At 43.1% G+C, this 11,525-nt stretch overlaps 1 protein-coding gene across 1 annotated transcript in view; it reads right to left on the bottom strand.

Annotated features, from left to right (window-relative positions):
- Positions 1 to 537: 537 nt before the first annotated feature.
- LOC146682066 (NACHT, LRR and PYD domains-containing protein 12-like) overlaps positions 538 to 11,525 on the bottom strand; it is a 39,264-nt gene continuing 28,276 nt past the window's right edge. Inside the window, exons 10-13 of the mRNA XM_085448816.1 lie at positions 7,046 to 7,240; positions 4,172 to 4,351; positions 1,623 to 1,796; positions 538 to 947 (exon numbers count right to left, since the gene is read on the bottom strand). Of these exons, the coding sequence (XP_085304942.1) occupies positions 935 to 947; positions 1,623 to 1,796; positions 4,172 to 4,351; positions 7,046 to 7,240 (562 nt within the window). The 3' untranslated portion in view covers positions 538 to 934. The remainder of the gene's footprint in view (positions 948 to 1,622; positions 1,797 to 4,171; positions 4,352 to 7,045; positions 7,241 to 11,525) is intronic.

Here is an 11,525-nt window from a genome sequence, read left to right as displayed (position 1 = left end):
CGTTCTTATGAGCTGTTGTTTTGTCAGTGAAATATTATTTCATTGTTTTAAGCTTTTTGTTGACTTTGAAGTGCTTAAGTTGATATTTTTGAACATTTAATTTGTTCGATTATTGTCGAGTCGATAAAACTGTCAAACGCACAGCTGCTTCCAGCACGGCCGGAGGAGAGGTGGCCGAGCAGACGCACAACACACACAGCTCACAGGTTTGCATTTCTAGATATTGCAGATGTTGCAGAAATTGAGAGTAAAGAACTCAGAGATCCAGCGCTGTCTCCTGCCCCTTATTTATACACCACAACACAACGACAGGCGTAACTCACACAAACGGGTAACATGAGGCTCAGATGCTTTGGACGTGTTCACATATACTGGACACAGAATGATGAAGATGGAGCTGCAGGAAGGAGGAAAAGAGGAAAAACACAGAAAAGATTCACAGATGTGGTGAAAAAGGACACGACAGCTTCTGTTTGTTAGTTTGGTTTTTCTTTATTTGGTAAAGATTCAGAAATAAAGAGAAAATCACATGTTGGAATATTATATTAACGTTCTGTAATTACAACAAGTTGTAAAATCTTTCCAGAGTGAGACAGAGACTGTGCAGAGACTGTAGAAGGACAGAGCAGCAGCAGAGCAGTCCAGATACACTGATGATCCTCTGTCAGATCCAGAGGGACACACAGGGCTGATGCTGGACTCTACATTGTGTCTGACAGTGGAGCTGTTCTCAGAGCAGTTCACTCTGCAGCACTGACAGTCATCTGCACTTCATTCCTCTGTCAGTCACTGCTGGATGAAGCTCTCCTCTCCACCTCCCAGTAACATGGCCCAGTCAGAGCGTCTCTACACACAAGCTGCTGCTGCTTCAACCTCTCTGGATCATCAGGACACAGCTGCTCCTCTCTCAGCACACACACCGTCCTGTTTACCATCATCGCCTCCACCTGCAGAGAGAAGGAGGAAGAGCAGAGGAGATAAACGAGTGTTTCCAGAGACTCTTCATCAGCTGTCAGTCAGTGATGCAGCACATCCAGTATAAAGAGCAGCAGGGACGTCAGTGCTGGGACTATACTAGGACTCATTGTTGCTTCACTTTTTCTAATCTTTGGATTTTTATTGAAGTTGCTGAAAATGTTTTTCCCTCCTAGTTTGAGTTTGGACTTTCATTCATTAGAAGAACCTTGGTGTGTCCACTCTGAGCTCTGTAGGAACCCCAACAACAAGCCCAACAATCCAGATGGACGGTTCCAGCTGTTAACTGGAGGAATTCCATCCAAACATCTGCTCTCACTAAATTCTTCCTCACCTACAGACTGTGTTCTTCACTGCTTTAAACTTGGAAATCAATGCAGTCATTGGTCTGCGTGCTGCTTTGTTCAGAGAGCTGATTGGCTGTTGACAGTGTTTGATCAGAGCGTGTCAGCCGTTACTATGGTGACCATAAAGGTGAGAAACAGGAAGTGTTTGTGTCCAATCCTGAAGCCTGTCACCGTTCTCCTCTCACAGCTTCACTGAGAAGCTGCAGCTTTACAGGAAACACTGGATCTTTGTTTCATACTGACTGTGTTTAGTACAATACTGCTGACAGCACCACCCACTCACTCCATCACTCTACTTACACCAGAGACTCCAGTCTGTAGTCTGGACTCTGCTGAAGATCAGACAGCTGCTTCACATCTGGATCCTTCAGGTTGTTGATGCTCAGGTCCAGCTGTCTCAGATGGGAGGGGTTGGACTTCAGTGCTGCTGCCAGATAATCACAGCTGATCTTTGACAAACCACAGAAACTCAATCTGTATAAAGAATGAAAGATGTAAGTTTATTAGACAAAGTGCTTGAAATCATTCAGTGTTTCATCATCTGTTCAGAGCTGAAGAAGGTTCAGAATGTAGAAGTTTAGAAAATGGAAACTCCAAACAGCTGAAGCCAACAGGAAGCAGCTTCAAACAGGAAACTGTGCAGAGTTTCAGACTATATGTCCTGATGCAGCCAGTTGGATTTTGGAGATTTGAATCTCTGTTCTGTGACTAAGTCCTTGAATCATTTCTTCCAGTTGGTCCAACAAGACAGACTAAGTATTGGACATGTGTTGTGGCTCCATCAGGGGAGCTTCTAAATGTGATGTGATGGCCCCTCTGGGTCTGTCAGGTCACAGCACTGAAGAGAGCTCAAACTGGGCACACAGCTGTTCCAGTCTGGACCAAAGACTCTATACTGGGACTGAGGGACTGCTTTGACTGCACCCACTGGGACTTTTTAAAGGCTCATGTTCTCACTTAGATCATCGATTTCTACTGACATTTCTTTCTGGGAAAAATGGGGATTACTTTGGAAACAGGAAGTATTTTCCCCAATAAGCAGCCCTGGATTAGTAAATCACTCCAACATGTTCTCAGGCAGAAGAAGCTGTCTTGTTATGAGGGAGAGAAGAAAAAGATTGAGGCACAGAAACCTGTTGAAAGAGAGATAAAGCAGCTAAAATCAGGTGTAAAAGTAAAGCAGAGGATGAGCTGAATAAAGGACACTCAAGGCTGGCTTGGAAAGGAATGAAGTCCATGGTGGGGATGCAGAACAAGGAGCAAAGATGAATGTGATGCTGAATCAGCAGAAGACTTGGACTCATTTGATTCCAGCTTTGATATCATTGATTTCAATGAAGAGCTTTGTGATTGTAGCAAAGGGCTGGTAGCTCTGAGAGTCCCACTGATGAGGTGTTTGTGTGGAAATCTCTTAGTGGGACCAAAGAGAGAAAAAGCCCTGGTCCTGATGCTGTGGGAGGGAAATGATTGAAGTGTGCTGTGAGGAACTGACTGGGAGATTTTCACACATTTTCCAGTCCTCCTTGGAACAACAGGAAGTTCCCAGCATATGGAAACAAAGGTTAAGTGTCCTATGGCACTCAGTGATGATGGTGCTGTGGCCCCACCACCTCCACCTCTTTGTAAAGGAACTAACTGTAATCTGAAGCTTCAAATGGAACTAAGACTTCCTCCACTAGGTGGCAGTGTCTGATGAGAAAGTGTTAGTGGAGCTGGCCTGGAGTCAGAAACAGGAAGATGCAGGATTTGGGCTGAAATGGGCAAAAGTGGTTAGCACTAGTGCCTTAGAGCAAGAAGGTTGTAGGTTGAAGCTTGTTGGTCAGCTGGGCCTTTCTGTGGAGGTTGGATGTTCTCCCACAGTCCAATGAAATGCTGCTTAGGTTCATTGGTGCTTCTACATTGGCTGTAGGTGTGGATGTGAGGGAGTGCTTCTCTGTCTCTCTCTGTTGGCCCTGTGATGGACTGCTCACCTGTGCAGGTGGACCACGCCTCTTGCCCTATGACAGCTAGGGCACAGGCTGCAGCCCTGTGAGCCTAAGCTGAATAAACAGTTAGCAAAAATGATCCATAGATGGCCTGAAATCCCCCAGTTAGCAGTTTGGTAGATAGCTATGACATGCTAATCCCATCCAGCAGCTGTATTCTACCTGTAAGCTGATCCCTGCTGAGCCAAAGCACTTTTTCATATACAAATTACAACCTTTAATAGAAACCTATTGGTCAGCATCTTATTAGCCTGCTGTTAGCTTCATTCCACAGAAAACTGAGAGAAACTAACAGAGTTGATAAAGAATAAAGAGAAATGTGCTGATTTAAAGCCTTTGAAGTGCTTCAGATGATCTCTGTCCACTTCTGTCCACTCATTCATTCATGTAAGCTTTCTAATGCAGCTTTGATCTTCACAGTCTGCTTGATGAAACTCATTCTAAGCCTGAATGTCAGAGTGTTCCTCCTTCTCTTTCCCATCATTCATGCTGGCAGTGGAGGAGATTTGGATGTTGGACTGTGTTTTGGATGATGTGTGTATGTTTGTGTTGGACTGCTGTCTGTAAAGCAAACGCACATTTTGCTTTGGATTTCAGTGTCACACAGACTTTAAGGTGCAATGAAGAGTTTGAGAGTTTCACAGTGAATTTTCCAGTGGAGGATTTTTCTTCTTCTTTGAAGGTTTGAAATGTGAACATTGTTCTGCTGCAGTCAATGGACTAAACCAGAGAAGAAGAAAACAGACTTTACCATGAAGATCCTCAGTGTGGATCAGTATAATATCAGCCTGATGTCTGCAGTTTAGTGTCAGCACAACTTTCACATCATATTCATCTCAGCACAACTAAAACATGCTGACTGACCTCAGAGTTTCAAGTTTACATCCTGGACTCTCCAGGAAACCACACAGATGCTTCACTCCTGAATCCTGCAGCTTTTTGTAGGTGAAGCTCAGGTCCAGCTGTCTCAGATGGGAGGGGTTGGACTTCAGTGCTGCTGCCAGATAATCACAGCTGATCTCTGACAAACCACAGCCCACCAATCTGTATAAAGAATGAAAGATGTAAGTTTATTAGACAAAGTGCTTGAAATCATTCAGTGTTTCATCATCTGTTCAGAGCTGAAGAAGGTTCAGAATGTAGAAGTTTAGAAAATGGAAACTCCAAACAGCTGAAGCCAACAGGAAGCAGCTTCAAACAAACACAACAAGAGAAAAAACTCTGAATGTTTCACATTAAAGTCGTACATTTCTCATAAAAACAGGACAAAGACTTGAAAAAGTCGTGTTTTTCCTTCCAGGAACCACATGGCTTCACTTTTAAAGGTGAAGTGTGACAGAAATGGACATATTTGAAGTCCAACACCTTTTTCCAGTCACATTATTAAAGCAGACAAACTACAAGCTCATTTTCATTCCAACAAGTCATCTTCTGACCTGGACTAACAACACTGGTCTCTATGTGCAGCTGGCTGTGAGACCAGTGCTCAGGGAGCGTCTACAAAGTGCAACACTGAAAGAACATCACACACTCATTTGCTTCCAGCACTTTCACACAAACATCTACTGTCATTATTGTCACCAAACTCTGTGGATCCTTTATTGCAAATTCAAATGGGATCAAATGGTCAGACAAAAGAGGGTTATGAGGAAATATGATGAAATGTTGTGTATTAGCAGCAACTTATTGAATCATTTTCCTCAGAAACCAAACAAAATGATTGACAAACATGTTTTTACAAACTCAGTGTTGGACTTGGATCAGCAGGATAAGCTGATGTTTAAAGGCATTCGAGTCTCGCTGTATGAGAGTCCAGTTCTTACTCAATATTTATGGATGAATGAAACAGAGACTGCAGCAAACAGAGACTGCAGCGTGTTGTGCGCTCTGCTGAGAAGGTGATTGGCTGCAGACTCCCATCTCTGCAGGACCTGTACACCTCCAGGACACTGGGGCGTGCAGCTCGGATCTCAGCTGACCCTTCTCACCCTGGACACAGTCTGTTTGACCTGCTCCCCTCAGGCAGGAGGCTCCGGTCCATTCGCACCAGAACCTCTCGCCATAAGAACAGTTTCTTCCCCTCTGCTGTCAGACACATGAACAATAACCATATGACTGTTCCCATCACTAACACATGACCCTACGCTGTGTTCACTGCATCATTCCATGTTTGGCACTGATCACCACCTGCACTCATGTATATATCTTTCAACGTAGCACTCTTAATTCTTATTCTCATGTATATCTCATGCACATATCTTCCCACGTAGCACTTTTAATTCTTATCCCTACTTTTATTTTTTTCCATGTCTATTTAAGTGCAATTTATGACACTATGTTTGCACTGAAGCACCGCAGCAATTTCCTAATGTTGTAAACCTGCTCAACATTTGGCAATAAACCCCATTCTGATTCTGATTCTGATGATGTTCTTTCAGTGTTGCACTTTGTAGACGCTCCCTGAGCCTCACAGCCAGCTGCACATGGACCAGCTGACATTACCCAGCATTAGAGGCGGCTGTAAAAAATTCATGTTCCCATTTAAATGGTTTTAATTTGAATAAAACGATGTTGATTCATTCAATCCTGAATCGATGTTTAATATAAATGTATTTTGCCAGAATCTCAGGTTAAAGCTCACAAACTATTTCAACAAGCAGCAAACAGCTAAAACAGTAAATGAGAGCAGCTAAACACACAAAGATGGAAACACAGAGCGTGGATCGTTCACTCGACGGCACGTACACGGACACGCCGTCGGGGCTGAAAGTGGACAGCTCACAGATCCTGAAGCTGCAGGTTTCATCTGTCTCCAACCAAAACTGAGTGAAGCAGCAGCAAAAGAAGATCCAAACTCTGCTTCACGTTTGATCAATATGCTCATGAATTCTCTCTGACTTTGGCTGTTCCTGCCTGCACAGCTCTCTCTCTCTCAGTGTACTCCAAGAACAGCTTCAAACATCTGTTTCTGCATCATTCACTGTTTATTAGCCACCAGTCTGCTGTTGTGTTCAGTGCTGTCGGCCTCTGACAGTAAAGCCTCATTTCTGCTGTTCCATGGAAACTTTTTAAAATGATGACAGATTACAAACTCTCAGCTGTGTCTGTAATCAAACCTCTGTAACTTTGCTTCACTTCAGCAGCATCAGCTCATGTTCACATGTTGCTTCATGGTTTGCTTCAGTTTTTGATCGACTGCAGAATATTTTGAAGGTTATCTGCTATAAAAAGCCAGAAGAGGAAAATCTGCTTCATGTGTTTCTGTTTGATCCTCAGTGACTTTGACACAAAGGCCTCTGCTGTGATGATCACACCTCTGATCAAGTCTCACAGTGTCACAACTGATAAATGATCAGAGTTAGAATATTTCTGACTGTCTGCTGTGTGCCGTGACCTTTGACCTGCTAAAGACAGTCAGCTGTGGATTATTCATTGTTGTGTCTGATACTTAGAACTGTGAGGAAGAAGCTACACAGTTAATCAGGGTCCCCTCTCTCTGAATCAGGAAAGGTGGGCAGGCCGCGTGTGGGCCGCGGGCCATACGTTGAGTATCACTGTTTGAAATGTGAACATTGTTCTGCTGCAGTCAATGGACTAAACCAGAGAAGAAGAAAACAGACTTTACCATGAAGATCCTCAGTGTGGATCAGTATAATATCAGCCTGATGTCTGCAGTTTAGTGTCAGCACAACTTTCACATCATATTCATCTCAGCACAACTAAAACATGCTGACTGACCTCAGAGTTTCAAGTTTACATCCTGGACTCTCCAGGAAACCACACAGATGCTTCACTCCTGAATCCTGCACGTTGTTCTTAGTTGAAGAAGAGGAGTCATTACTCAGGTCCAGCTGTCTCAGATGGGAGGGGTTGGACTTCAGTGCTGCTGCCAGATAATCACAGCTGATCTCTGACAAACCACAGTTCCTCAATCTGTATAAAGAATGAAAGATGTAAGTTTATTAGACAAAGTGCTTGAAATCATTCAGTGTTTCATCATCTGTTCAGAGCTGAAGAAGGTTCAGAATGTAGAAGTTTAGAAAATGGAAACTCCAAACAGCTGAAGCCAACAGGAAGCAGCTTCAAACAAACACAACAAGAGAAAAAACTCTGAATGTTTCACATTAAAGTCGTACATTTCTCATAAAAACAGGACAAAGACTTGAAAAAGTCGTGTTTTTCCTTCCAGGAACCACATGGCTTCACTTTTAAAGGTGAAGTGTGAAAGAAATGGACATATTTGAAGTCCAACACCTTTTTCCAGTCACATTATTAAAGCAGACAAACTACAAGCTCATTTTCATTCCAACAAGTCATCTTCTGACCTGGACTAACAACACTGGTCTCTATGTGCAGCTGGCTGTGAGACCAGTGCTCAGGGAGCGTCTACAAAGTGCAACACTGAAAGAACATCACACACTCATTTGCTTCCAGCACTTTCACACAAACATCTACTGTCATTATTGTCACCAAACTCTGTGGATCCTTTATTGCAAATTCAAATGGGATCAAATGGTCAGACAAAAGAGGGTTATGAGGAAATATGATGAAATGTTGTGTATTAGCAGCAACTTATTGAATCTTTTTCCTCAGAAACCAAACAAAATGATTGACAAACATGTTTTTACAAACTCAGTGTTGGACTTGGATCAGCAGGATAAGCTGATGTTTAAAGGCATTTGAGTCTCGCTGTATGAGAGTCCAGTTCTTACTCAATATTTATGGATGATGTTCTTTCAGTGTTGCACTTTGTTTGGCACAAAATGAAATTATTTGGCCTCTCAGATGCTTTTAGAGATTCCCAAATGACTGATGATGACATCTCTGGGGTCTGATTGATAGAAAAAAAATGTCTTTGAGACCTTTTGTAACTGACAAACTCTTCATCTGCTAACAACACTGAGTTGAATCTCCATGGCTGATAGTTGGAGCAGGCATCAGGAATACACATTGAAAAAACAAGAGGAGAAATCACCAGAGTCTTATAATCACATTCTGTAACTAAAGGGAGACGTTTTTCTATACAAATATATGTTTTATGGACATTAGAAAAAAAAGAGTATTGACGTGAAGCAGGATTATGAAATCTCCATACATCAGCCAGCCCATAATTATCAAGAAAGCTCTGAATGACGCATGCTGACTTTGGACTAAGTGTACTTTTGTGTGAACTGTGGTCCATAGCAGATAATGAGCAGTTTAGGTCTCCCTCAAAGATGATATTGTGTGATGACATATTGGGGAGCCGCGCAAAGACATTAGTGAAAAATCTGTGATCGTCCCAATTAGAGGCGTAGATATTTGCTAAGATCAAAGGAAAACCATAAACTATATTTTCTGCACTTAAAATCCTGTAATTTTCTCATAAATCGACAGTGCGCCTTATGGATGAATTCTGGTTGTGCTTACTGACCTCGAACCGATTTTATGTGCTACACGGCGCTCAGAAACCTTTCAAAAGATGTTTTGGTACGACTTTGCTCAGCTACGAGGCCGCACCGCTTGATGGATTGTTGGAGCATTACAGCTACGAGGAGCCTCGCGGAGTGATACGTACTCTGCTTCAACGTAATATTACTGTATTGAGTGTGTATAAGGACCATAAATGGCACCTGTAAGAGACACGGTTACAAAGAGGGTTTCAAACTCCAGGCTGTCAGTCACGCAGTAGAACCTGGGAACAGAGCAGCTGCTTGTTATTATGCTCAGCGTCTGTTTACATTTTGACTGCACGATTGTGAGCTTTTTGTTATGCACAAAAACAACATTGTTTTCTTTTATTTATGGAGCATTATTATTTAATAAATGCTGATCATTTATTCCTGAGTAATTGTTTCATGTACATCTACGCTGTATGTTAATAAATGTGCCTGTGTGAGATTTGGGACACAGCTTTGACTAAGAACTCTCTTTTTGTTCGTACTTTCTGGCTTCAAAAATATCGAGATATATATCGTATATCGCCATCCAGCTAAAGAATATCGAGATATGAACTTTGGGTCATATCGCCCAGTCGTAATATTGCAATAGGTTGTCCGTTAAACTCAAGCGGGGCTTGGGCCCTGGCACGGCGTAGCCACACAATCCTGGTAGTAGTGACGCTCGGCTATGACGGTGTGCGGGTTACCAGCTGGCTTTCTCAGGATAGGGCTCCTGTGTGAGCGGTCGACAATAACGTCTTTATCCATACCCAGCACTTCACGTAGTAGCACGGATACGGCCGTGGAGGAGCTCGAGTCCAGGCCCTCTGGGATCCCTATGATGTGGATGTTAGCTCTCCGCTTCCTGCCTTCATCACATTTATCCTTCAGGTCAGACAGCTCCTCCTTCATACTCTCTACTGTAGACTGCAGGGTGGTCACCTCATCGCTCCACATTGACAGCCCATCCTCAGCTTCTTTCACTCTAACCTTTACTCCATCAACTTCGCCGCACGTCGCCGCCATGCTGTTAGCGATCTCATTTCTCAGTCCTTGCACGTCAGCCCTTATATTGTCAAAATCTTCTTTCAATGCATTTCTGAGTTCTTCTTTTAACAGCGTACTAATGTCCTCTTTAATGGATTGAAGAAGCTCCAGTTTTAGAGCAGTAGGATCCACATCACGCGCGTCTGTTGAGTCTGCTCTTCAGCGGCCGTAGAGCTGGACGCTGCCCTTTGGCCATCATCGATACTCTCGCCCGAGATCGCACCGGGGCTAAAATATTCACCTGCTCAGCTGTTTTTGATCAGTTTGAGCCTGTGTGGTTTGATCAGGTGGAGGAACGATGTGATGCTATAAAGACATCATCTTGTCCAAATGAAGTTGTTCCAACACGTGTTTAAAAAGATTTTAAAGGTTGTTGGTTTCGACATCTTAGCGATTTTTAACAGCAGTCTTAGTTCAGGTGTTGTACAGCCTGTTTTAAACATGCTGTTGTACAGCCTGTACTAAAAACCTGATCTGGATCCTCTGTCCGCTCAAACTTCAGGCCTATTTCAAAGCTTCCCTTCCTGTCGAAGATTTTGTAAAAGATTATATTTGTTCAGCTGCAATCTGTTGTAAAGGTTTCAGTCTGGTTTTAAAGCTCTTCACAGCACTGAAACTGCACTTTGGAAAGTTCTTAATGATCTTTTATCAGCCACTGATCAGGAGACTCAGCTGTGCTTTTGGATCTGACCGCTGCCTTGACCACAGCATCTTGACCTCACCATTGGAGCATGGTGGCATCAAGGGCGCTCTATTAGACTGGTTCAGCTCTTTTATTAAATCGCATTATTACATTTGGGGCTTATATTTGACGGCAATTTGAAAAACAGCTGAGCTCAGTTGTACAGCGGTCTTTCTTCAAACTGAGGCTTTTATCTAAGGTGAGATCATTTCTATCTTTTAAAAACCTTGAACGGGCGATCCACGTTTTCATGACGTCCCAGCTGGATTATTGTAACTCCTTATATGTTGGAGTTAGTGGGACCTGCCTGGCAAGACTGCAGCTGGTCCAGAAAGCTGCAGCTCGTCTTCTGACACAAGCTCAAAGACATTTATCGTCCCAACAACCACATATACGCTGGTCCCTCGCTGTAATACAGTTCACCTTTGGCGGCCTCGCTGTTTCGCTGATCTTTTTTGTGCAATTTTGCATGTTTTTGTTTTTTACAGCGCATTGTGTTCTGCGTCCTGATTGGCTGTAGACCATTGTCAGCCAATCTCGTGCCGTGTCTCCTGTACAGTACAGAATGTGTTCAAATTTACAGCAGTGTGACTCTGCAGTGCTGCACTGTATGTTTGTACGTTTTGTCCCAACAAACAACAATGATGACGAGACGTTTTGCACCTGTGGTAGCAGCCAAAGGCAGAGGAAGATGCTGACCATCATAGTTTCAACAAGGAGGCAAAAAGGTTGTAACTGTCCACAACAAGAACATCGTAAGGATGGAGTCAGCTTTGGCTTTGTGGCTCAGTGACCGCAGGAAAAAGAACATCGTGCTGGACACCAACATTATCTGCAGAAAAACTCAAACGCTTTATGAAACTTTACCTGACAGCGAGGAGCCCAGGCCATGGACGAGTGCTCCTCACACAGAAGCTCATTTAATGCCAGCAAAGGCTGATTTGACACATTTCAGAAACACTTTGCTTTCACTCTTTAATAATGAACTTATTTTTCTATGAAGGTTTGAACTTTGTTTAAACAAGAGAGAAAAGTGTGAAAATGTTCATGCCTGTCTGAGAAAAGTGTA

Source organism: Copadichromis virginalis, linkage group LG23 (assembly GCF_057382275.1).
Source record: "Copadichromis virginalis isolate Kocher_CV1m ecotype Utaka linkage group LG23, C_Virginalis_male_GT1.1, whole genome shotgun sequence".
In the NCBI taxonomy this organism is placed as follows: Eukaryota; Metazoa; Chordata; class Actinopteri; order Cichliformes; family Cichlidae; genus Copadichromis; species Copadichromis virginalis.
This window is presented reverse-complemented; position numbering and strand designations above follow the sequence as displayed.